The following is a 26,083-nucleotide window of genomic DNA, read 5'->3' on the forward strand; positions in this document are numbered from 1 at the left end:
AGCCGCAGCTTCAGATTGAGGCCTTACAGGTGGCACTGATCTCTTTGCAAGAGCTGCGGAAGAACTGGTTTCTTCCGAGGCGACTGTAGTGGTAGAGACTTGAGTGACTGTAGCCGTGACAAGGGCAACAGCCTCTGGAGTTGTTTCTGAGTCGGAAACATTGTCTGCGGCAGTGATGGTAGTAATTACAGTGGAAGTGGTGGTTGACGAGTCGACATTTGAACCGATAACGAACAAAGTACCCGTCACTGTAGTTGACGCTACCTCGGTGGTGGAGACAACGTTGGTACTGATTGTTGTATCAGCTATGAGTGTAGTCGATGTGGTTTCGGAGACCACAGTCTGTGTAGTAGAGATAGTTGAGGCGACAGTGGTAACATCAGTCTCGGTTGTGGTCACTGTCTCAGGGACAGTGTTCAAAATAGTGGAAGTGGAATTGACTGCTGAAGTCGAAGTAACAGTTGCAGTCTCTGTGACGGTAGAAGAAGCAACGGCGGTGGTAAGGATGGTAGAAGTAGACTCGACAACGGCAGTCGATGTGACAATTTCCGTCTGTGTTGTTTCGACGGAGTCAGTGATAAAGATAGTTAAAGTAGAGCTGACAACTGATGTTGAGGTGACAACAGCAGTTGAAGTAGTAGTGACAGGATTTGTGACCAATACAGTCTCTGTAATGCTGACAGTAAAAGTTACAAGGTTTGTCGAAGTGGTAACATCTGTCTCCATAGTAGCAGTAGAAGCGGTTATAAACAATGTCGATGTGGCGGTCTCGATGGTTGTGGTGGAATCGACATCGGTTGAAAAGATGGTCTGAGTAGCGTTGACAGTCGAAGTAACACTCTCGACTACGGTAGTGGCTGAACTCTCCATGAAGAACACTGTGTTTGTTACATTGGATGTAACAAGTTCAGTCGTAGTTGTAGATTCAACGTCTGTCAAAAGGATGGTCGACGTAGCATCTACAGTCGAAGTCACAACCTGCGTCTCAGTAGTGGTGGCCTCATGTGTAGTAAGGGTGGTCGAGGTGAGAAGGGCCATGTCAGTTGTACTGACGATAGATATTACTGTGGTAGAAGCCACCCTAGTCTCTAACACGGTCGAGGTAGTACTCAGAGTTGAAGTAGCTGAAACCAAGAGAGTTGACGATTGAATGACTGTGACCGAGGTGGTTGTAGAATCCGAGAGCATATCTGTAAGGAATACGGTCTGTGTATCAACAAGGACAGAAGTTGAGAAGGCCATGCCCCCGGGGGTTGTAGCCGTTTCGTTTTGGGCAACGTCTTGGATACCTTGTCCCTCATCATCATCTTCTATTGTTTCGGCGGTGGAAGTAGCCTCGTCAGTCGAGCTAGGGGTAATTGTAGTCTCATCCGAACTCGGGCTGAGGACGGGAGTGAGGGTAACGTTTGCTACCAGCACTGGACTGGCAGTGACAATCTCTGTGACTACTTCAGTCGAACCTAGAAGGTATTTGTATGAGTCATTGTGTCCACGAATGTCTTTCTGATGTGTGTTCTTCACGCTTACATTTCTTTGAAGCAGGGTAGGGAACTGCTAAAGCAGTCTCGGCCAAGAGGCCAAGGCCTAGCAAAACGTTGGCATGCATGGCTTCTGCAGAACTGTGGTGGCGAAGGATAGAGGCCAGAAGGTTGTGATAGAAGAGAGAAAGCAACAGAGGGCAATGCTAGTGGATTCAACGCATTTATACACCAGCATCCCAGAGAAACAAAGCCTTTCTAGAAATTGCCTTCATCACTAATGGTTATCAAATCTCCACTCCTCCTCAGCCATCGGATGTTATGAGTGCTGTTGATTTGTTATTCGGGGCATGTCTTCCGGTAAGACCAATTCGATGTCCGCATGTCTTTAACCTTTTGACCTGGAGTTGTGCCGATTCCATATTAAGTTTTTAGGGTTCAAAGAAAGGAGGGGGAAGCAACCAGCCTACCAGCTTCAGTTGAGAAGAAATTAATACACGCATTGTTTCAAGTATTGGTCTTACTATCTTGAAAAGATAGCCGTATACTGGGTATGCGTTCAGCCACTTTCGAGCTTTGCAGACTCAAATCTCCGATTTCCGGGCTCGTTATTATTCCCAGGTTACTGCATTGACGAATATCATTCTAAATACTCTCAGATTCTGTCATTTAGTGCACTAATCTGAGAGGCATTCGAAATCTGGTCCATTTGTATCAACTGTGGTTCTTTTTGAGGCCGGACTTAAGTGGAGTGGCTTCCGTGTAACTTCCGGACCCGGTCTTATCACAAAGTGGGGCTCCGGAGTCCGTCCGTCGCCGGTTCTTCTCCAGGCATTTTGGCTTTTGTTCACAAGATACTTAATTTTAGTCAATCATTGTTTTAATAAATTGCTTCAGTGTATAGATATACGTAATGAGTGTCGTATCAGGTCGAAAATGCCTGTGAATATCTCCAAATATGACTTGCAGTGCCTTTCTCTTGAGACCATCTCGTCTCTTTCATAGATGGATTCTCATTCTATACCCAAACACACCAGGCTTCAAGACATCACGAATCACCTTCTCGGTTCGGTTAAATGATGGAAACAGTTTTAAAAAGAGGAAAGCAAAATGAGATGAGAGAGTAACTTTGTCTTTCAATGGTCAAACACATTGTTACTTGGTCACATACTCAGATACTACACCAGTCAAAAGAGGGCAAAGCAATCACTCCGAGGAATTGATAGGTATCTTAGGTAGGTTTTGCGTTTTAAAGAAGCATATCATTATCGCTTCATCGAAAAGGTTTCGTCATTCGGAGTTGCGGATGCTGACTAAATCAATTGCCCCTCCCCCGCGCTTCAGACCAATTAATCATCGAGTGAAGCTGTCAACTTGAAGCTTCATCTTGATCATTCGATAATCCAACGCCAATAAGTTGGCATTCCATTTATCAAAATTTATTTGCTTTAAGATTTGTCTTTTTGGCTGGTGCTGCCACCGTCTGCATATTATCAGTACCCATCATGACGTCTCACGGTGCTTCAATTGATAGCCTACCAAACGAAGTGAGCTCCTCCATGCCTTAGTTTTGTTCCAGATAACCAACATATTCAGATCCTCACTTCGACCCTATCTCCCCTCTCAACCAGAGAACTCCTCCCTTTTGCCACTATCAACCGCCGCTTCTACTCCATAGTCACGCGCCTCATCCACTACCGCCTCATCCATGCTGCTCCCCTCCCCGATAACAAACTCATTTTAGAATGCTACCTTCCAAGTGACCAGCTCTACGCCCCTTGTTTGGCATGCCGTTACCAGGGACTAGTGACCCAATACGGTCCTCCTATTAATGAAGTTGACCCTCGGCTACCTGACCTCCGGCGTTTGTATTCCTCTTTCAGGCCAGTGTTTGCACCCGAGACCCGGAGTCCAAGAAGAGGTCGTAGACGGCCTACAGAGACACAACCTTCTGAGGATGAAGATGATGATACCGCTACACAAGACATCGATCTCGATGATGGAGAGCTCTTTTCTCAGCTGTGTGCTGCCATTAACCTCGTCAAGGAGGGACCCAGAAGTGGATTGTTCATAAGCCATGTCAACCTAGTGGATGGGGTCGTACGGGTGTTTCGAAAATGGCTTGCCGAAGCAGCAAGCAAACAAGACCCGACTCAATGTGACACAGAGAACATTCTCTGGGTTGACAAAAATAATGACGTCGGAATACGATTCAGCGTTGTCCCTGCACCTTCTGAAACAATGCCTCTAATCTCGGGGCCCAACGATGATCCTCCAGTTCATTACAAGCTGGTGTACAAAGGTTTGCTTCAAGACTTATGTATCTGTGTTGGCAGTAACAATACTAATGAATTACAGAATTACTTGTTCGGGTGTACAACATATTAGAGGCTCTAGAGCTCTCTGTGGTACAAGAGGTTGGGAGCTCAGGCAAGACTCTTGTGATCCATGGGGCTTCGATGTAATGATTTCCAATGTTTTTATAAGCGTTTTCTCGCATTGCACGCACAAACTATATCACAAACTTAAAATTCCAAGGTTAAATAATTCAAGATTGCAAACTTTATTGGCCCAATGGCCTCTAGGCCAGCAAGGTACCGTCGAGGCTCAATCTAGTCTAGATTACGGCCAATATCGCCTTCGTTATGGATCACATATCCCATCAGCATACATATCAATCATACAAACAAATTCCAAAACCCCCAATTTTGCCCTCATAAGCTCGAAGATCTCTTTCCTGGCGCTTCCCCGATTCGTCGCAGCTCAACGTCACTACCGGAGTCTGTGTCATCCAGGAAGCTCTCGCCGCCCCTTCCAGCATGTTCATCATGCTCGTCCCTCGTTTGAATCATCTCTCGATCTTGAATGGCATGGTCGTCTCCGCCGTTTCTGCACCAATCTTTTAGTGGTCGACAACTTGTGACGAAGAAGATTACTGCGTTCCATAGTCCTTGGAGGGGAAGCACAGCAGCTGTGGCGACATGGTACTCGAAGGGAGACTTGCCAAATAGCCAGCTATGGATGCGGTTTAAACTGCTCGGGATCCAGGTCACCAACACACTAAGGGCGAAGAGGAAGCTCGTGCGTAAATAAGCCCGCTTGATGGGGTCGTCAACCACGAATTTGCTGTAGGTTCGGCTCGTAGCCGAGACCACACGTCGTAGGGGTGACTCGCTACTTTGTGTACTGATACCGGGGGATATCGAGGTTGAGAAGTAGTGGTTGTTGGAATTTTGGATTGCAATACATGGTTCGTCGAAAGATACTTGAGGAGACGACGAGTGAGCCGTGTAAGCAGGCTTCGGTGGATCGGAGAGATTATTTGATGGGGCAGTTGAGTGAACGACTTGTATATCAGTAACGACGGTTCCATAAAAGCAGTCTTGGGGAACTGTGAGCAAGTCAATTCGCGGCAGCTATCGAGGCATTGTTAGTGATGTGCCATAAATGTGAAAGACGATTTCTTACGCCTTGGGCCTGAGATGGATTAGCAGGGCCTGGCTCTCTGCTCTTGGAAGCAGACAAACTCTTGAGCCTGTTCCGACTACGAAAAACATGATAGCCTACCATGAAGTAGAAGAGGAGCGATCCAGCAATACACACCCAAATGAGCATGTAGTAAGTGTATATTCGAATGTTTTCCCAGTCCCGGTTAACCCAGCACCAGATCTATCACTCAAGTTAGCTGTTTAAGTCACCCGTTTTTTTCAAGAATATGCACTTACAGTGGCTTGACCAAACACAAGGCCGCGGCTCGGGTTTCTAACCAGAAGCAACGCAATGGCAATAGCAAAAGGGCCACCGTAACAAATGAGACAATACACCCACCACCACCGACGGAACGAATCTGGGCTGGCGCGGAAGAAGAAGACGAGGAAGACGTTGAAAGCCATGGCTAGTGACCACCAAGGATCAGACTGCATGAACCTGGAATGTCTGTCAGTGATGGGAAATCCGCTAGCGAAGAAGTGGTAACTCACATATGGAACATGAAGCTCTGCGCCTGACAAAGAGGCGAAGAAACGCCTAGTTCCAGTCCATCCATGGCGATGATACTCGCACAGCTAGCACCGACATTTGCGACACTAGCAAACACTATAAAAGTGTTCTGCACATTTCGCACTTTTGGTACAAGCGCGTAGGCGATGAATATTAGAATCACAGCCAACAAGCTGACCGAGCCTCCTATGCGCTCAAACAGCACGAGTATGTTTCTCTGACCCTCGTCCAACAAATCCGATCCTCTCCCCGCGATGAACTTGTGACTCATTGTTCACAAAAATGAAGACTTGCATGGAATTTGTTTCTTTCGCTTTTATTGTTTCCCGAATCCCAGCCTAGGGGAGGGGGCGGAGAGCGAGTGTGCACTGTAGCAAAGAATGGCGCTCTCTCTATCGATGACAAAAAAGAAAATAATGAACAAAGACCAAAAGACTGGGAAATAAAAAAAGAAGTTGATGCGAGTAAATATATAGCAGAAAGAATACGGACGGATCAAAGAAGCGAGTGTGTATGGGTTGAGTGAGCGAGTAGGTAGGCAGCCGATGGAGGGTGTGGGTGGTTTTTCCCTTTTGCGTAACTCTCCGTAAGGGAAAGGGAAACAAAAGACGAGGTTGACGGATTGTTAAGCGATGTAGAAGCATAACAGAAAAAGATCTGGCAAGGAAAGAGAGAAGGGAAGACAGCGAAACAATGAGTCGTCCAAAGATGGCCAAGGTCGAGATGTGGTGTCACCTCTTGGGATGCAAGTATCCGTTTGACGAGGGATCTTTTGCGGCCCGTGATTTTTTGTTTTCTCTGAATTCGTGGAGAGAGGGAGATGAGGAGACTAAATGAGAAAAGGATCAGGTTCATTCTTTATTCTGTGAGTGTTTGATGTAACACTCGCAGGAAAGGAAATAATCTATCTGCTCCTCCTTCTGGTCAGTTTCGTTTATTTAGCCTTCCCAGCAAACAAGCACAGTCATCTTGGCTTCCATGTGACTTAACTTTGCTGCTGATTATAAACCCAGTCTTGTTTTCTTCTGGCCCTCCTGGTACGTTGTGAGGCTTCGAGAATCGAAACACTTTTCTCTACATGTTTACCACCAACGATTTGATTACTGTCTTGGCGAGTTATGAGCCATGTGCAGATGCAATGCAATGCAGTGCAATGCAGTGTTAAAACTTCTTCTAATAGGTATAATAGCACTGTCGCTCACTGCCACTGCCACTTACTGACACTGTCATATCTCAAAAACACCAAGACCAACGATCTCGATATAACCTACTTCTTAGCACCAATCATCCCCTTCTCACACTCACACCATTCTTCCCCAGACTCAACGTTAATCTCCAAGCCTGCCCATCTGCCGTCAGGCTAGCACGGGAACCAACAACCGCCAATTTATAACATACTATAAGCGGTGAGTATATAGGCTATCATATATACTTGGCCCTATTTTCAAGCACACACATCGGAGGATCGCGCAGTGGCTGGCTGATGCAACGACAAGTCCATCTCCACGAGTTTTGACATCTCATGCCATCGATAAAGTGCAGGGGGTACTCGATGAGTTAACAATAAGAGCAAACAACACTTACAACTGTACGCCATCTTTTACTATCGATTTGCCTCGTAAGTTTAACACTCAGCTCTTTCAGAGAAACGGAAGCACCTGATTAAATCTTTCTTAGATAAACCAAACCTGACAGCCTCATCTAATTAATTGCGGTCAAGGGCTACTGGGCAGCAGAAAAAATGGCCTCCGGAGTCTTAGGGTATAAAAATAAGTAGTCTAGGAACTATGGTTTAAGAGGCATAAAGTGACCTACTGATTTCGTCTCTTATGCTTCCAGCGGTCAATTTTTCTAATACCCTGAGGAAGGGCACCAAGATACCACGCTTTGATTAAAGCTGTACGCTCCCGTGGGCTGAACCGGAGTGTGACATCACCTACCCACCAACAGAAACACATCTCAGCGCAGAGTCGAGTTTGATTGCCCTGTATGTCTTTTCAGTCCCAGGTCTCGGTCGTGTGGCAAGGATGAGACGTGGCGGGTGGCTGCAGCAATAAACAGTGCCTTTAATCCAATTACCGGCCTCCCCTCAACCTAGCAAAGTGCACATCTATCTATCCACACACTAATACATACAGTATATACTAGCTCCTGCACTAGTTGCTACTATTCGAAGCTCATCAATTACAATGGGATATCAGAGGAGGCGTCTGTCAGCAGATAAGTTGCAGCATATTCGCCCTGTTAGTTGATGTGGCTGGCTGATCCTTCATCAGGCTACGGAATGAGATGCTTTTCAGCTACTTCCAGAACATGAACAGGCACGAGACGGACCCGCATCTCAGTGTGCAAGAATGTCGCAAGCAGACGCTTGCGCTCTGGTTCACTTGGCAGCAATAACAGACGCAGAAGAAACAGTATTCTTGCATCTATTTGTACATGACCGATCAGACTGATCGCTGATTTATACTCGTGGTTCAATTTACAACCCTGTACAAATCCATGTACAACCAATCGGCATCCCCCCTCTCTGAACATGATAAATCGTAAATACTCTTACAGTGTGTAAATGAAATCGGGTCGCTTATCGCCCATCTCGTGGATCTCTTCGGCAGATTTTCCCTCTACCAAGTGATCCCGTTCACCAGCCAACCGTTTCTTGTTCTCGAGGGCAAGCAAGGCATACATCAACAGACTGCCACAAAAGATGCCACCAAACATGTATCCCAGGACTGTGCCATGTCCTTCGTAGAAACGAGGGCTGTTGATGAAGACGTTGCTGCTCACCACACCGTTGAGGTTGCCCCATCCTATGACAAAGCCGAGAGTGATGCCTCGCTTGTACACACCCTCAACATTGTTGGCGACCCAACTGATGGTAATGGGGATGACAGGGTAGATACCGAGAGCACCCAAAAAACACCCAGTATACTGCACCGCAGGGTTCGTAGAAGCGATTAGCATGATGAAGCCTGCCATTCCTACGGGCGCCGCACACAAATTGAAGATACCTCGCTTGTTGATCCTGTCCGAGTAGATACCGACAAAAATAGTGGCGACAGCTGCCACGGCGTAGGGTGGTACACTGAGAAGCTGGTTTTTGACAACTGCCTTCTTATCGGTGAAGGCCATGTTTTGGATGATGGTGGGCAAGAAGACACTGAAGGAGTACAGGGGCATCAAAGGACCCATATAGATAAGCATACCAACATAGGTCTTCCAGTCCGTGATTGACTGCCAAAAGTACTTCATCTTGAACTTTTCGTCCTTAGCCGAGGACTGGTTATCGGCAGAGAGTCGGTAAATAACACGAGCTCGCTCCTTTTCGTCTAGAAACTTTGCTTGTGTAGGAAAGTCGTGGACCATCCAGAAAGAGACGATACCAATGATGATGGTGAGAAGTCCTTCGATGATAAAGATCCAGGCCCAGCCAGCAATTCCAGATACACCATCCATTTTCTGAATAGCGGCGGCCAAAAGACCTCCAAAAGAGCCAGCAAGAGCAGCAGCTGAGAAAAACCACGCAGCACGGGCGCCGAACTCGGATCGTTTGTACCAACAGGATAGGTAATAGTTGATTCCGGGAAAGAGCCCGGCTTCCGTAACACCAAGAAACCATCGAGCAGCCATAAGGCCATCCCAGTTCTTGACAAACCCCATACCCAACATCGATGCTCCCCAGAGAACCCTGCGCTATAATTTAGTTCCCGTGACCGTAGCATCTTGTTAATATGGGAACTTACATGATGGCAGGGATAAAGATCGAAGGCTTGGACCATTTCAAGAGAACGTTGGCCAGGGGCTCAAAAATGGCATACGAGACGTAGAAGATGGTCAAAGTTGCGTTGAACTGCGAATTGCTCATGTGCACGTCATCGAGTAGACCAGCGATTTTTGCATTGCCGATATTGGTTCGATCGAGGAAGCAGATGAGGTAGAGGAGACATAGCTATTTATTGTTAGTTTGTTGCCGCTGTTGTATGGCGCAGGGTTGTCATACCCAAGGAACGAGATGCATATCAATTTTTCGAAGTAGCTTCTTCTCCTGAAACCGTGTCAGTAACTCATCTTCAATATTTTACATAATGTGTGCTACTCACAGCCTCTTTCTTCTCGGCCTCGGTCAACCCGGCATCGGGGTCAATATCGGCGAGATCAACCTCGGAGGACAAGGCCTTCTCTTCGAAGGGCTCCCTTCGATCGTAGTCGCCCATGTTGATATATCCTTGAGATATCCGAACCAGGATTTCGTATCTCTGGATCACGAGGAAGATGATAAAGGGTAGAAGTAGGGCCAGCTCTTTTGAGGATAGCGGCAGTCAGAAAAACGTGGGAGAAAGGAACTGGTGGAGGACAAGGATGGAGCAACCAGCCGAGACAGAAGAGGAAGGAGGGGGGAGGGCCAGTTGGAAAGAGTCTGAGAAGGAAGAAAGAGAGGCTCAAAAAGACTATTGAGACAAAACCAAGTGCAGCGTACTGTCTATCTCGTCAACCGAAGATGCGAGACAACAATAACAAACCCCAGACGCGGGAGTGACGGTGCAATAGGGGAAACGAAACCCTCTTTGCGTGTCGAACGAGGCGAGGAGACGGAAGATCTGATAACGTATACGGAAAGAGAACCAAAGCCTTAGTCTCTTGTATATGCTTTGAGGGTGAAGGTTTACTGTATTCATTCGCGCAGTTGACGGGGAACATGTCCTTTAATAGTTGGTTGAGGTGGGGAAAAGGGCTTCAAGGAAAGCCTCAATCATCTCCTACACCCCGAACATGTGGAAATTTAAACATCCACATTTTTATGCCAGGAAACAAAGAGAAGCACTATTTTCGAGAACTGACAATGGCAGTGGAGGAAAAGGCATAGGATAGGAGTGTTGAGGAGGTATGCAGCCACACCACGCTCCCTGGGCTTCAACTTTAACTAACAACCCTCACCTTAGTCTGTACCAGAAACTCTCTTCCGTTTGTCCGTCCGCTACTGCAGCCGACATGACATTTCAGTTATCGACGAACCACATCCCATTAATCCTTTGAGCATATCTCTCTTGCCTCTAACCAGGGGGACGAAGCTGTTATGTCTCAGTGGGGAGGGGTGTACAGGATTACGTTGTAGCTACAAAGCAACAGCAGCCATATCCCGGTGTTCAAAGAAAGACTCTTCCATTTTATTCCAATTCTTTACTGCTACTGCGGGGTTTGGGGTACCTTTGCAGGGGAATACAATCCTTGCATGCATCGTCTTATATGAACCCTGGCTTGTCCTGCAGCGCAGCGAGTGACTTGAGAAAGAAAAGCATCATGATGGAGCCCGGCAGATGGGTTATGTAACGTCAGGGATGGCATGCAAGAGTGGTACTGTACGTCTTCCTTTGTGCGTCCGAGGGGCGGCCACGCGAGATGGCGCTCTGAGAGTGTTGGGACATGTTGCTCAAGTGCGAGGTGTGAGCCGCAGGAGAAAGAGTCGGACAGGGTATTTGGTTAAAGCAGGATGAGAATGCAATTGCTTGATTCTTGCTTGGTTATCAGGGTCGTATTCTGGTGGATTCTCGTTTATTAGACTTCCTCGTAGGCTAACGATTCTCCAAGGACTAACAAATCTATTTTCTCCAATTCTTACTTGGCCCATCGAGTACTGTACTAATCTATTGGTGCACCGTGCTTCATCAAGGACCATTGGATTATACACAACCAAGTAACGCCATAACAATATATGTAGTAGTAGAGACTCTTGTGTATTGAGTGACGGATCATGTCATGTCATCCCATCCCATCTATCTCATCCAGGCTCCGCACTCGCACGCTTGAGCTTACACAGACGCAAACATGTCCTTAAAGAGATCCTCGGGTACTTGTTTCTGACTGTTTGTCCACATCTCAAAACCCTTGGCGCTGTTTCGTCTCCCCGCCTATTTTTCTTTTTTTGTTTACTACGCTAACAAATACAAGCTTTATCCTTTCCATCTTGCCGCTGGCATCGGATCCGCTGTTTGTCGCTGTCTTGCATTACCACATTTGATATGCCTACTGACCTATCAACCACACCCTTCCTCTTGCTTACCATGGCAAGCACGGTCCAATCCCGGCGGCAAATCCGAAGCGTACGGTGCAAACACCGGGGATCCTATCAAAAAGGAATCAAGTGTCATGTCGCCTGGAACATCAGCCCGCTAAAAACGTGTTGGAGAGATACGGTGACGGGACGCTAGGGAACCTGCATACTGAGGCTTGGGGCTGTTCATTTCTGGAATGTAGTCTGGAATAGCTCTTATCCAGTCGTTTATCCTTCTCGCTTCAGCCACGCCGCCAATGTTGTTGGCACAGCATGAAGAAGCAATTAGATCATCACTCTGAAATGTAGTTGGTAAATTTCAGCGCGGGTAGTTGCAGGGTGTAATTAGACTTGAATGGTGGATCACAGTGATGTATACTCGGCTCTTCTTATTGTGAGACTCGCAGATATCAATTGGCTTTTTCATTCAGGGCAGCACAACTATGATTTTGGTCATCTCAAAGTAACAAAGAGCTATCAGGTATTATATGTATTAATTAGTAATAATCTAATACCTTAACAACATCACATCTACCCTCATTCAACCCCATCAAGTTACCCCATCTTTCCCCGCAGTCACTATTTTAGACTACCCGTTCCCCCGCGCAAGCCATCCATGATTAGAGAGTTGTTAGCCCCAAATTGTTCCCAGTCTTCTCCGCAGATCCATCAACCCTTCATCATTCCCATCTCATTCTAATATCTCGAAATCAAGATAGATGGCAACCCCCGCGTTAGTCTCGGATGGCAAGGCCTCCACTCTTACTACTGTACAGACTACATACTCTAACGCTATTGGCTCTCCCCCTCTTCCTCTATCATACTTCAAGACCGAAGCGAGTTGGAGTGGTCTGATGCACTGCACGATAGGGGCGCGGAGGCTAAAGCCCGCACAACGCCGTAGCGGCCGGTAAAGTCTCCGGTACTTCTAAGCACAGCACTAACTATGTAATTTTCTCCAAGTTGCAATGAAGTCATATTGGGTAGCATTGCTATATGACAGGCAAACTAGTGATGAGGGTGGCCGCAAGGATCATGCTCACGGAGATCCGACGCCGGTTTTTTTTTTCAGCCTGGACAACTTCATATCGTCCGATTAGAAGCTTCTCTAAATCCTTTCCACGAGTCAGCTTGCTTGTAAAGCTTACCCGGATCCAGAACATCAACATCAAAGGCTGGGGAACGGAGATGCGGTTCCGCGCCTGAATCTCAATACCCCACGATCTTTCAGACTACATTCGAGATATTTGGGATGATGCCACTTTCTATCAGTTTCTTAGTTAATAGGACGTGGAGTTCTTCCCACTTCCAGTAGTTGGTGATCTATCGACAATACAGGATAACGAGATACACGGGCTTCATCAAGGTCAGGAAGTTGACCGAGTATCCTAGATATCAGACCATAGTAGAGACTCCACCAGATAAATGTAACCATAACCCATCGAGTCCAAATTCGTCAGCTTGCAAAAAACTCAAAAGAGTGACTTCTTTGCCACCATTTGGTATTCGTCATTAGCAGTCGTTTGTTTCACTTTGTAAGAGTTCTATCTTTAAACCCAAAATTACTGGTCGTTTTTCAAATTCACGCTATGCTCTTCTTTGCCCTCCGTTCGGTCTATTTCCCAAGGTTACCCCTTGTCACCGTACATCTAACCACAAACAGGGCGAACTACTCGAGCTAAACTGCCTAGATATTACTTCACAGAATGGAAACCTGCATTGCACATGATCTATTCACCAAGGTAGCGGGTGGTTACATTGGATAACTTCTTCATCATCTAGTGTCTATTCTCAATCAGTCAATAAAAGCGATTGCTACAGCCCTGAATATCCCTATGGCGACTTGACGATAATTCTAAGTTACACAAATACATGCAGCCAACCTTTCATCTAGAGCATGTTCGCAGTTTCCAGTAAGCATTAGAGTGCGGTCATTGCATGGACAGTCTATAGGCTCGGGGCAGGTGACAGGATCTACGTGCGGGTAGCTGCAACATACGAGATTCCATTCTCGTATGTCACTGCAGGACCCAGGGGGGAGAATCCGCAGTCATCATTGTACGACACTACCACGTGGTTCATGAATAACATTCCGATCTTCAGCACGCTCGCGTAATTTCCCGTATTCTTCAATTCGTCAATCGTATTCTCTCTTCTACTCATTAACTGCAATTGACCTAAGAAGCAGATGAAGAGAGCCCAAGCTCCTTGTAGAAAGCTTCCGAGCTAGGCTCTCGGCCCAGGAACTCCTTCAAGAATTCCATCTCAGGGATACTTCCACCTCTCTCAAGCACGGTATGACGGTAGCGTCGACCTTCCTTACCGTCCATTGGGTTCTTGGCGAAGAATGAGTGGAACATGTCGAGCGAGAACACCTCAGAATAGAGGTAGCCGTAGTATCCAGCATCGTATCCGCCAATGAAGTGGCCGATCCCAGCATGTCGGTTACCCCATTCCCTAGTAAATAGTTAGCTCAGTTGTTCAAATGGTTTTAATAGATACGTACAGTCCTTCTCCAAGATCCTCAGGTCCCTTGGTGCCGGAAATTTCATGTCGAAGCTCGTTCCAAGTTCGGCCAGCGTTGAGCTTCTTGACAGCCTCGTGAGACTCAGGAGTGTGCACAGTCATGTCAAACAGGCCAATAACTAGCTGTCCAAGTGCGCCGATCGCTGAGTTAAGACGCTTGGTAGAAACAAGCTTTTCGATAAGCTCGTCGGGAATTTGCTCCTTTGTTTCCCAGTGCTTAGAAAGTGACTTGAGCACGCTGGGAGTCCAACACCAGTTCTCGAGCATCTGAGATGGAGCCTCGACAAAGTCGAGCACTGTGGAGGTTCCGTGGAAGTAGCTGTAGCGGGTGCGACCAGCCAAGTCGTGGATACCATGACCAAGCTCGTGGAACAGGGTCACAACCTCGTGGTGCTTCAGCAGGGATGGCTTCTTGGGAGTTGGCTTGCTGAAATTGCAGACCAGGGCAGTAACAGGGTAGTGCTTCTTGCCATCCTCGGTGACATAACCAGGCTCCAGGTTGAAGTTGGCGTTGTGGCCATACTTGTTGTCACGAGGGTGAAGATCAAGGTACAGGTAGCCGTTGAAGTTTGAGCCTGAGGCCTCGTCATCCCAGACACTGTAAATCAAGACATCCTCGTGCCACACAATGTCCTCGGCCTTGCCTGTGGGGCTCAGTCTGGCTCTCTCTTCGGGGGTAAGCTCGACAAAGACAAATCCGAAGATCTCCTCAAAGATCTTCAGCATGCCGGCAAATGTTGATTCGACAGGGAAGTACTGAGAAATCTTGGCCTCATCAACACTGTACTCCTTCTCCTTCTGGATTCGGGAGTAAAAGGATGTGTCCCACATGTAGAAGCTGTCGTCAAATGATAGGCCGCGCTCCTCGTAATCGTTCTTCTTGTACTCCTTGAGGGCGTTGATCTCGTTGGCGCCACCCTCAGCAAGTCGGGTTCGAAGGTCATCTAGGAAAGATCGAACGGCGGCGGGGCTCTTCGCCATCTTCTCCTCAATGCGCAGGGCTGCATGGTTGTCGTAACCCAAAAGTCGTGCAGCTTCGTCACGGAGGGTGATGATCTCCTGGAAGATAGGGACATTTACATTGGCCTGGAAAATCAGTTCGTCTTTCGGATTCATAGAGGGATATCGATTGAATCATACCTTGTTGGATTCAGCAACAGTATACTTGCGACGAGTGTCGGCATCAATTGCATACTTGATAAGAGGGAAGTAATGGTTGTACTTGAACGAGAGCTTGACCTTGCCTTCGTTCTCACCAGTGCCCTTCTCAAGCGAGTCGACGTCAATGTCGTCCGAGGGAACTCCCTTGAGCTCCTCGGGAGTGAACCAAATGGCACCCTTCTCCTCATTGAGGTTTGTCTGGCCCTGAATCTCGAGCTCGCTCAGGCGCTTCTGTATCTCTTTGAATCGGTCTCGCTTGGGGCCGGCAGGCAGACGAAGCCCGTTTCGGATGTACTTATTCCTCTCCTTCTCGAGAACGTGTGCCTGCTCCTTAGTGAGGTCCTGGGATGCTCGGTTGGCGAAAGCCGCATCCACGGCGTTGAAGATATCCTCTCGCATGTTACACTCGATACCGAAGTCATTGAAGACTCTCTCGGACTCGGTAGAAGCATCACGGAGCTCCTTGTTGGTGGAAACATGGTGGTAGAAGGTCAAGATGCGACGCTGAGTGGCAGCCAAATTCTCATCTATGAGGATAGGCTCAAGGACGTTGGCGAAAGAGGCCTTATCTGCGGTGACATTGGCAGCAACAGAGTCCAGCGCATCCTTAGTAGCATCGCAGAGCTTCTTGGTGTCGGCAGCAATCGACTCGGGGGTGGCGGTGAACAGAGGCGGCGCCTGGGGAGGGTTACGATACTTGTCGGGAGCCATGGTGCTAGTCATGAGCTGTCTTGTTGATAGAATTGTTCGTGTAGCTTGGAATCTGACTTGATTCGCAAGAGAGCCAATACGGGAGAAAGCTCTTGAAGAAGCCAGAGTTACAGCGACGAGAAGGAAGAGGAGGGAGAGTAGGAGGAGGAGGAGGGGCCTGGATGAAGTACGCTTGTCCAGCTTGGATGGACGGATGGGATGTAAATGTTACCTGGAAGGTCAGCCGATTGGTTTGAAGGCGGTCGAGTTTCAAAATTGAGACGACTTACAGTCGAAAGAGGGGTCTTTTCTAATTCGATTGATCCGTGTCTAGGCGTCAAAGGCGTTGAGAAGGCGTTTACTGTAGATGTAGCAAGATGGGGCGTTAATTGAGAGGTGCAGCTTAGAGCTCCCACTTGGACCCGCTCAGGCCAGCGAAATCGCGGGGCAGTCGGATGCTGTGTCATGATCAAAGCGGCTAATAAGAAAATTAGAAAAGTAAATCATGCATAAACTATGAAGGCCATAACAAAAACATAATAGCCATTGTTAATCACTGTCAATATCAACCAGTTGGGGAAAAGAAGGAGAATTTCGAGATTCCAAAGCTGAGGCAAGCTATGTGACCCAGACATGGAAGCTTTGAGCTGCCAACGGGATCCATGACAACTCCAACTCCACCACAACCAAAATACAGCCTGTACCATATAAACAGTTGAGACATATAGAGCTTTATTTCATAACTCCTACTCGCCTCCCAGTTATCTACTTAAAATCCAGACATGCTAGTGCGCCGTACAAGGGCAGCAATAATTCATCATTTCGGCGTATCCGTAGCCGATTCCATCCATATCCATAATCAAACAAGCAAACGCCGGTCCGTCAACGTCGATGCATAACCTAACCCGCCCATATCTTTATAGTATTTAGTTGGCGAGGATGGTTCGCACGAGGTCTATTTTTGTGTTATGTCAGTCGCCGCTCGAACCGTTGCTGCTCTTCTGGGGTTGTACGTACCAGTGTAGTTGACCTGGCCTGAGCTGGTGTCAACGGCCTTGAGGAGCTCGTCGACCTCCTCGTCGGTCATCTTCTCGCCCAGGTTTGTCAAGATGTACTTGAGCTGGCCAACGCCGATGAAGCCCGTCATATCCTTATCAAACACTTGGAAACCGCGGCAGTATTCCTCAGGCTCGCCAGGGTCGCGGAAACCACCGGGGCGGTTCAGCACGCGCTGGAATGTCTCGAAGTCGACTGTGTCGGAAACGTCAGCATGAGCTCTGGTGTTTATCGTCGCAGGGGCATGTTTGTTACTCACATTCGCCACCAACATTCTTCTCGAGGTCCTGGATCTCAGCAAGAGTAGGGTTTTGGCCACAGGCGCGCAGAAGATCACCGAGGCTGTCAACAGTGACACGGCCGTTTCCGCGCTTGTCGAACAGGGCAAAAGCCTCCTTGTAGTTGGTAGAAGCCTGCGATTCAAACTTGTTGTTAGACATGATTGCTTATGATGAGTATAATGAGAGTTGCGTGGTATGTGAAGTTTGCGATTGCGAATGTTGTGATATTCAAGGAGATGCAAGATGCGGAGAATCAAGACTGAACTTGAACTGATTTGACAAGCAAAAAGCCAACTTCCAACTATTCGGGCAACGCAAAAGGCAATCCGTCGAATCAGAAGGCGGGGTGCATTGTTTACGCATCCGAATAAAGGGGTGTCCGGGGCAACTGGAGCTCACCATTTTTAGGTAGGTTATTGGAGGGGTGGTTCTGTTCTGTGGCTGGTTGAGTTGGTAACGCAACAAGCAGTCGATAAAAACGTCGTTATGATGGTTTCTGAGAATGGAAAAATGGTGTTGAGAGGTTGAAAGATGAAGAAGATAGAAAAGAGGGCCAAGATTACATTCCATGCGCACTTCCTGTCCACGCTCTGGCCTCCCTGGAGTCTTTTGCTAGACACTGACGGGGCAACGGGGTCAGTCCATGGGTCAACTTGAGCCATGTCACCACCTGCAGAATAAACTGAGCACTTTACAGATGAAAACATCTCAATGTATCCGCTTTATTTTGTCCACTTTTACTAACGCCGTTTGGCGGTGAAACTATTGAAACTGGAGTAAATAATGCAAGACGCTTTTAAACACGTTACGAATTATGTACCGCAGCTACTATCATGAAACAATATCTAGATATTTTTGCACAAATCTAAACTGTTACCAATGTTACAATGCTTCAGCCAAAGTATCATAGTGGTTCTAGCAATCATTAGTACCTTACGATTAGTCTCTGCCTATGACCTGTAAAGATGAGGCCAGGCACAACTTTCCAGGCATGATATACTTACCGCTCATTACTACGGCGCTATCATTTCTGCTCAAAGATATTCCGCCATGCATACAGCACTTGTTCTTATCGACGTCATGTTTTCAATTCGCTTAATTTCTTCTCATGAAGCGGGTTTCACAGACATGACCTTGGGATGAACAGCCCTGGTTTTTGGCAAGCAACAGCCATCCGAGATCGATTGAAACGATGTTAAGACATACCACTTATCACAGATCTCGCTTATTAGCGAGCAATCTCGATCGTCCTATGATAAGTACTAAGTTAGATATCCAACGTGCTCGTGGTCGTAAAACGGTTACCCTATACCCTTTCTCAAACCAACATATTATGGGATTGTCAAGCCACCCATAGTCAATTCTACCAATTTGATGGCAAACATTAAACAAAGAGTTCTAAATAGACTTACGGGACGAGCCGGACATGCAGAAACGCCAACCAACGGTGGACGGCCCAGTCTGTATCTTTCAGGTTGTAGATATACCAATAAATATCTTCACCCGAATAGATGTTAACTAGAAAAGCAGTATAACCTTTCAAAAGAAGGTCTCCCTCAAATTTAGAAACTCTACATAAGTAATGTCTAATTGTTCGATTTCGTAAATCTTGTATACCTACATAGGCAAGTACTAAGGTAGACATTGTGACGCAACCCGGGTATTTAATAAGTGATCAGCTGTATGGCGTCTTAATAGAAACCCCGCCCACAGTATGGGAACCTTTATCCTCGGCAAAATCGCATATATTCTTGCAACGTCACAGAACATTTATTCAAGTTCAAAAATAACATAAACATATACAAACGCTTCAACATGACAACTGAGGCTGCTGTTCGCAAATTCTTTACCTCGTCTGCCTACGCAGTGGCGGGCGCCAGTTCCAACCCAGCCAAATTTGGTCATCGTGGTAAGGTGTACCTGTTCATTCTTATATGGAACCACGTTTCACTCATCAACGCCTCATTTATGTAGTCTTTGTTTGGTATCTTCATCATGACCTACCAGTCACCCCCATAAACCCGGGCTCACAGACGATCAATGCGCTGAACAAGGACCATGCCACTGTTCCCAATGTGACGGCTCTTCCAAACCCTACCGAGACGTCTCTCTCGGTCATTACTCCACCTGCAGCAACTCTTCAGGTGCTTCAAGAGGCCAAGGAGAAGGGAATCCCGTCTATTTGGCTTCAGCCTGGAAGCTTTGACGATGCTGTTCTCAAGTTTGCTAACTCTCCAGGAACTTTCGAAGCCGTGATTGCCGGAGATGGTGGGCGAGGTCATGAGGGATGGTGCATCTTGGTGGATGGCGAGCGAGGATTGAAAGCAGCAGGGAAGTTATAGGATGAGTTAAGCCGAGCAGGTACAGATCGCATTTGGTATGAGAAACAGACAACCAGATGATGTTGTGATTGGCTTTACATCTCTGCAAGTTGTAGATATCTATCTACTAACGTAAAATATACTTACCTAGTGTACTACACTACACCTGGGTTATCATGATCAGATCAATTGCTAATAATAGATCATAACAGCTCGGTGGAATCGAAGGAACCCATGTAAATAAACAAGCGAGATGTCTTTTCGTTAAAATCTGTACTTGTTGTCAAATTGTCTGGGGGTAATACTAAGAGAATCCATGTTTGGGTCTCTGGGGTTGACTGACCCACCAAAGTAAACAAACGCGCCAGGTCCCACCCTTCGACCGCCTCTTTTGCTTGATCAATTCCGTCGCAGCAAGCGAGCATCTCGAATTCCTTCCACACAACAACTTCCCACCGCCATTAATTATACCACAAGGTAAAAGGTAGGATACCTGTTGGTACGACGCGTGGACTTGCATTTGTTAAGCGGTATTCGAACCCTGTCATGAGCGCAATCACTTCTTGATTTCCTTCTATTTATTCTCTTCTCTTGGCCTCTGCTTCGTTGCGACTTCTCCAACTTGACCTTTTGCCGACGCATCGCGTCTTGATTAAAGAGCTGCTACCCTTGACCGCGCTTTCACGCGCAACCTACCTACAACCATGTCTTTCGACGATATTACCGACCAATTCATTACATACGAGAGCCGATTAGCTTCTTTCCAGAAAAACTCCAAAAAGCGAGGATCTTCAGCAAGTGGACGGGGCACCAAAGCTCTCAACTGGCCTCACAAGACCATTACACCCGATAGTGTATGTTAAAAACCTGCCTCGATACCAATAATATCTGACAGTCCTGTAGCTTGCTCGCGCTGGACTCTTCTTCAACCCAACACCACAAAACCCCGATAATGCGCAATGCTTCCTGTGCCACAAGGGCCTTGACGGCTGGGAAGCCAACGACGACCCCCTTGTCGAACATCTGACGCATGCTCCCGAATGCGGCTGGGCAGTTGTTGCTGCGATCGAATCAAACGTGGGAGATTTTGCGCAACAAGCCCCAGATCAGCCGTACATGAAGGAAGCTCGAAAAGCAACATTTGCTGGCAGATGGCCCCACGATACCAAAAAGGGATGGAAATGTAAAACTAAGCAACTAGTCGACGCCGGTTGGAAGTACACGCCAACTGAAGAGTCGGACGATATGGCTACCTGCACCTACTGCCAACTCGCTCTCGACGGTTGGGAACCTACCGACAAGCCTCTGTGAGTATCGCAACTTGTCTTGACCTACGGCAACGACTAATACAGCGCAGCGACGAGCACTACAACCGATCCCCTAACTGTCCATTCTTCATTCTGCTACAAACCAAGAAATCGAGCAAAGCCAAAGCTGCGCGCGCATCCAAAGCGTCGCGTTTATCTGTCCAATCCGTTGCGACCATTGCTTCAGAAGCGCCTTCAATGAACGACTCAACAGCTGCTATAGACGACAGCGTTATGACAACGAGCTCCAATACAACAGGCGGAAAGAAAACAAAAGCACGTAAAACGACCGCCAAGGGACAAAAAACAAAGGCAAAGAAGGATACATCAGTCGAGGATACCGAGGTGTCGCTGCAAGATGAAGAGCCATCTAAGCTTTCCCGAGGGAGGAAGCGTGACAGCTCAGCGGTGGAAGATGTGAGCATGGCCGTTTCAGATGCTCCACCAGGCAAGAGGCGCGTGATGCGTGCTGTCAACGAGTCTACAGTAGTACAAGATGAAGACTCAGATATGGCCGAAGCTCCTGCTCCTAAGAAGGGCAGTAAAAAGAAGACGACGCGCAAGCCTGCAGCTAAATCGTCGCATAATGTCTCTACAGCGTCTGTCGTGGAAGAGGTGGTAACAACAGGCCACGAAGCAACCCCGGGGACGTTCCCGGACGATGATGAAATTGAGCGACAGCTGGAAGCGGACCTTGAGAACCAACTTACTGAAGACGACGAGTTGACCTTTGACTCTGATTCTGAGAGACGCCAAAAGAAAGAGAGCATGTCAAAGATCTCGCTGGCCAAGGCTGAGCAGCAGGAGTATTCACGCGACTATGCTATGCTAAATCCCGAGCCTATCGAGCCAGATGAGGACGAAATTGACGATGATCTCAAGGCTCTACAAGCTGAGATGGAAGTCAACAACACGGGACCAGAGCTAGAAGACGAGCCGCAACCAGAGTCAGACGCAGAACCTGAAGCTGAGCATCAAGAGCTACAAATTCCAAAGAAAGGGCGAAAAGCCGACACTAAAAAGGCATCTAAACAGACAAAGTCGAAGAAAACAAAAGCCGCGCCAGAAGTGGACGAGGGAGATGGTGCTGAAACAGAAGCACAAGCCCAGGCTGATGAACCAGCTCACGAAGACAGTCTTGCCAGCACTGATACCGTTGTCAAGAAGTCAGCAGCAGCTCGCTTGAGCACTGGCAAGCGAGGTCGAGGACGTCCTTCTAAAGCATCTCTCGCCTCTCGTGCTTCCGCAAACGAAATCGAGCTGGTAGAGGCCCCAACAGAAACCACCACTGAAGCCGCTGAAGAACCACCCGTGAAGCGAGGTCGTGGTAGGCCTTCCAAGGTGTCATTGGCATCCCGACCTTCTGTCGGCGCAGATGTAAGCCAATTGAGTGACGCGCCCCCTAAACGAGGTCGTGGTCGTCCATCAAAGAAGTCGCTGGAGGCTCGAAAGTCACTGGAAGCCGCGGCTAGCCAAGAGCAAACCCAGCCATTTAGCCAGCCCGTGGAAGATCGCATGCAGGAAGATGTCGAGATTTATGCGTCTGAAGAGCCTGTTCATCGTGCTGCTTCTGTGGAGTCAGCACAACAATCGCCTGTGCCATCATCCCCGCCGCCCAGCGCAGCTCATCTGGCTAACCCGCCTTCTACCCCTGGAAGAGTCATCTCCCCTGCCCCTTCAGCTCGACAAGCAGCTATCTCCCCTTCTCAATCACCTCAGGCCTCAGATGCCGAGAACGAACCACCATCATCAAGACCCACGCCCGGTGCCAACCCCAAGAGAGTGGCATTGGCGCCTGTCATCACTACACCTACCCGCACATCGCCTTCCAAGCTCTCACCATCCAAACGCAACATAATTGCAGGACTTCGTAGCACTGCTCCATGGACGGAGTTGGATCTGGATACCGTCTTTGGAACACCACTCAAGGACTCGGATAAGGAGAATGGCCTGGAAAGATATCTTAAGCAGGGCCAGACTTTGACATCACCGGAGAAGCAGATGACAGTGCAGGAGTGGATCTACCACAACGCTTCAGAGGCTGAGAAGCAGCTGAAGCACGAGTGTGAAGCCATAGTCAGCCGGTTCGAGAGCGAGGGCTCAAGGGCCATGCACGTACTGGAAGGACTGGTTGTGGAATGAGACATGACTTTCCCGAGAACTGAATGATGGGATGGGAGGCAAACAAGCTGGATACATACAGACTCTGCTTTTGATGAAACGAGATGTGACGTGCATGAACAAGTTCAGGAATGACGGCGTTGGTAACGATGAATTTTTCTAAATACTGCTTGTTGCTATTAGCGAATGAAAGACAAGAAAGGCCCTTGTTGTTTAAGCATTTGCAATCTTCCCACGATGCCATTGCCAATTGTATTGCAGTTGGCCATTGAATAGTAATTTCATCAACCCTAACGGCGACCATGTGGGTGTGAAGCAGACTAGCTACTCATATCTTTGAACTAAATTTTCACAACTTCATCGTCCATTCTTCTAATTAGATGGCCGTTCTCGACCACAGCCGAGAATTATCTGGGCTTTTCCAATACCTTTCAGGCGAGATCCTTAATCAAATGATATCGGAACTGCCCAATGTTGATATTAAGAATCTACGCCAAACATGTACTTAAAGATATTGCACATCCGCGTATCAACCGCCTATTTCTTCCAGCCAACTTAAGCGACATACAGGTGTTCAGAGCAGTTGTAGACTATGAAATCTATCAACATGATGTCACATAAATCATTTATGATGATGCACGTCTCGGCCACGCAGATGACATGGATGGTGGCTCGATGTCTGACTTTGAGGATGACATCGGCGACGTTACAGGAGTTCCTGAGTGGTATCTTGATGTTTACCGCGAGAACCTCTGGTACATACACTCATACTATAACAGACGTTATATTCACGCTCAGGAGTCTCTTCAAAATCCACCCAGCCCAGCAGAAGCATTCAAGTATATCTACAGATTATCACAAACAAAGACGCCAATGCGCTTGAGTATGGTCTCCTGCGTCTTCCGATTTTGAGAAGAGTAACAATCACTCCCGCAACTCATGGAGTGCCTGGACGACCGCTATATCCCACACCCACAATCAGATCACTCCATGGGCTTGTATACCCTCTTGAGCGTAGCTGGCCTGTGATGGGGGGCCAGTGGCGTGGCTATCTACTCGTAAGCCGTATCCTTGCCCAGCACTTGCGTAACAACCCGGGAAGCAAAGTTACAAATCTAATCGTCGATACCAATCAACTCCGAACTGGGATCAGCTGTCGTATTTTCGATGGACCCGACAACAACAACGAGAGGAGCGACTTGATCACTATTTTAAGTCAGCCTGGGTTCCCGCATCTTGACCTCTCCCTACACTGCGCCGCTCTGTACCAGCTTGATGGGCGTTCTTTTCGCAGTGGCCATTTGCGAAATTTACTTGCTATGGCGCCGGATCCCCAGCATATTAGTCTTTATACCAATATCGCAATTCTCGAAGACCCTAACGATGACGAAGATGTCGAACGGTATGTGATTCCTCTACGCAGTATCTTTCCTATCAACGACTGGCACCAACTTCGACATTTTGGCCTATCCCGTTTCCATGTTAAAAAGGACGACGTTATTGAGTTTCTTGGAGAATTGCCAATGACAGTCATGTCGGTCGAGTTGAGCTTTCTCATATTTCTTCTAGACTATGGTGACTACCACGCTTTATTGCAGGATATGCGAAAGATGCTGGGCTGGCGTAAGAGGAAAGCAGCGGACCAGCCCAAGATAACTGTTCGTGTGGATGAAGAAGGGGAAGAGGCTCTGGACACTTTAAGAATGGACGTCAGCCGTGAGGTAGTCGATTTCATGTATCACGACGGTGAAAATCTATTCGTCGAAGACGAAGGATTTACTTATTTTGTAGAAATTTCTCAGGGTACTGGAATACGTGTGGATGTGTTTGGGCCTGATTACAAATGATCAACATGAATATGTTTGCATTCAAGGGATGGTAGACATATAACTCACGCAGGTCGGACGAACGGACTCTTGAACTTGTAACCCGGTTGTCAGGATGAAGAGCAGAGTCAAGGGACTCGCCGAGGTCTTTCAAGATAGCAACACAGTTCTCACCGTCGTTGTCATAACCGCCTCAGTCACCAGTATCAGGGTGTTGCCAGCCTAGATTACATGCTAGTAACTTGAAGATTAGGCGATTGTAGTTGAACATAGTTCGTCACGAACGCTGCTGTTGAGGTGCGACTGAAATTCAGGATCAGTCATCGTTTCACTTACCGAAATCTGTGCGTCCTATATGTTCGTAGGATGTCTTAGATGAAAGGTGAAGTTTCATCATGGTCCAACAAGTTCTTGACAATGTGACTCTGTTTGACTTGCTTGGGACCATCATGGGGGAAATGTCCTTCCGATGCCCATCCGCCAAGAACAATACAAACTTGAGAGGAGCGTTCTTAGCAGGAATGACGGCGTTGGCGATGATGAACTTCTCTATATACTGCTTGTGATTCATGAATGATAGACAAGAAATGTCTTTGTTGTTTGAGCATTGCAAGCTTCCCACGATGTCATATCTCACGATCAATTCTAAATTCAGCCGCCAGTGTCGTCACATTTCTAAAGATCAACGCCGTTCGCCAGGAACCATTTTCAGAGGAGCTACGTCAAAGCTATCGACGATCTATGCAAGATTAACACGACGCTATAAGCCCTAACCAATAGATTCGTTGATCTCTGCATTCCAAATATCTCCAAATCGAAGCTATTCCCAACGAAACTAGCTCACGTTCTAGAGCAAAGCTGTGGAGATCACTTGTCTAAGACGCCACGAGGCGTTCTGTGTCCCTTGCATTCCATACCGATGGGCCCTGAACCCTTAAGTGTTTATCCATTGCCGAATCCGTCTCAGGTGGTGGGCATGGCGATAGGGCTTTGGGGATTTTGAGGATGCAAGTGTTCACGATGGACCAGTTCTGGGATTCTGGGCCCGAGGGCCTGACAGATAAATAGCCATGATGGGAATGTGTTTTTGGAACGCAGATTTGAGACAATTCCGAACATCTTTGCCTCCAGACTTATCTTGTCTTGAGTCACACGCGACAAGATTACACTTATTCTTCAACTCGGATTAAAGCAGAGCGTAGCTTCACAATGCTTGGGCTCTCTTTCTTCATTGTCCCTGTCCCCAGTGTCTGGGTGATTTTCCCTCG

At 47.5% G+C, this 26,083-nt stretch overlaps 8 protein-coding genes across 8 annotated transcripts; 4 read left to right on the plus strand and 4 right to left on the minus strand.

Annotated features, from left to right (window-relative positions):
• Positions 1–2,983: 2,983 nt before the first annotated feature.
• Positions 2,984–3,943, plus strand: EDB82DRAFT_480092 (uncharacterized protein; the record flags this gene model as incomplete). Its single annotated transcript, XM_025737840.1, has 3 exons — positions 2,984–3,025; positions 3,075–3,780; positions 3,837–3,943. The coding sequence occupies 3 exons, from the start codon at positions 2,984–2,986 to the stop codon at positions 3,941–3,943; spliced, it is 855 nt and encodes a 284-aa protein (XP_025592660.1).
• Positions 3,944–4,085: 142 nt separating this feature from the next.
• On the minus strand, positions 4,086–5,860 carry EDB82DRAFT_310529 (uncharacterized protein). Its single transcript, XM_025737841.2, has 4 exons — positions 5,459–5,860; positions 5,204–5,405; positions 4,947–5,147; positions 4,086–4,894 (listed from the first exon to the last, which is right to left on the minus strand). The coding sequence occupies exons 1-4, from the start codon at positions 5,746–5,748 to the stop codon at positions 4,193–4,195; spliced, it is 1,395 nt and encodes a 464-aa protein (XP_025592661.1). The 5' UTR covers positions 5,749–5,860; the 3' UTR covers positions 4,086–4,192.
• A 2,173-nt stretch (positions 5,861–8,033) lies between these two features.
• Positions 8,034–9,691, minus strand: EDB82DRAFT_480094 (major facilitator superfamily domain-containing protein; the record flags this gene model as incomplete). Its single annotated transcript, XM_025737844.1, has 4 exons — positions 8,034–9,165; positions 9,221–9,426; positions 9,478–9,522; positions 9,578–9,691. 4 exons carry the CDS (start codon positions 9,689–9,691, stop codon positions 8,034–8,036), a joined length of 1,497 nt encoding a protein of 498 aa, XP_025592663.1.
• Positions 9,692–13,703: 4,012 nt separating this feature from the next.
• On the minus strand, positions 13,704–16,370 carry EDB82DRAFT_480095 (uncharacterized protein; the record flags this gene model as incomplete). The annotated part of the gene is made up of 4 exons (XM_025737846.2): positions 13,704–13,983; positions 14,033–15,138; positions 15,193–15,939; positions 16,194–16,370. 4 exons carry the CDS (start codon positions 16,368–16,370, stop codon positions 13,704–13,706), a joined length of 2,310 nt encoding a protein of 769 aa, XP_025592665.2.
• A 459-nt stretch (positions 16,371–16,829) lies between these two features.
• On the minus strand, positions 16,830–17,399 carry EDB82DRAFT_480096 (uncharacterized protein; the record flags this gene model as incomplete). Its single annotated transcript, XM_065608135.1, has 3 exons — positions 16,830–16,858; positions 16,921–17,154; positions 17,219–17,399. 3 exons carry the CDS (start codon positions 17,397–17,399, stop codon positions 16,830–16,832), a joined length of 444 nt encoding a protein of 147 aa, XP_065463316.1.
• Positions 17,400–18,950: 1,551 nt separating this feature from the next.
• On the plus strand, positions 18,951–19,971 carry EDB82DRAFT_513777 (CoA binding domain-containing protein). Its single transcript, XM_025737848.2, has 2 exons — positions 18,951–19,149; positions 19,215–19,971. Exons 1-2 carry the CDS (start codon positions 19,056–19,058, stop codon positions 19,580–19,582), a joined length of 462 nt encoding a protein of 153 aa, XP_025592667.1. The 5' UTR covers positions 18,951–19,055; the 3' UTR covers positions 19,583–19,971.
• A 155-nt stretch (positions 19,972–20,126) lies between these two features.
• Positions 20,127–23,235, plus strand: EDB82DRAFT_310646 (uncharacterized protein). The gene is made up of 3 exons (XM_025737849.2): positions 20,127–20,415; positions 20,465–20,868; positions 20,919–23,235. Exons 1-3 carry the CDS (start codon positions 20,266–20,268, stop codon positions 23,008–23,010), a joined length of 2,646 nt encoding a protein of 881 aa, XP_025592668.1. The 5' UTR covers positions 20,127–20,265; the 3' UTR covers positions 23,011–23,235.
• Positions 23,236–23,369: 134 nt separating this feature from the next.
• On the plus strand, positions 23,370–25,113 carry EDB82DRAFT_569232 (uncharacterized protein; the record flags this gene model as incomplete). The annotated part of the gene is made up of 3 exons (XM_065609885.1): positions 23,370–23,490; positions 23,645–23,770; positions 23,857–25,113. 3 exons carry the CDS (start codon positions 23,370–23,372, stop codon positions 24,834–24,836), a joined length of 1,227 nt encoding a protein of 408 aa, XP_065463317.1. The 3' UTR covers positions 24,837–25,113.
• Between the last annotated feature and the right edge of the window lie 970 nt (positions 25,114–26,083).

The sequence above is a fragment of the Fusarium venenatum genome, assembly GCF_020744135.1.
Source record: "Fusarium venenatum strain MPI-CAGE-CH-0201 chromosome Unknown EDB82scaffold_4, whole genome shotgun sequence".
Lineage (NCBI taxonomy): Eukaryota > Fungi > Ascomycota > Sordariomycetes > Hypocreales > Nectriaceae > Fusarium > Fusarium venenatum.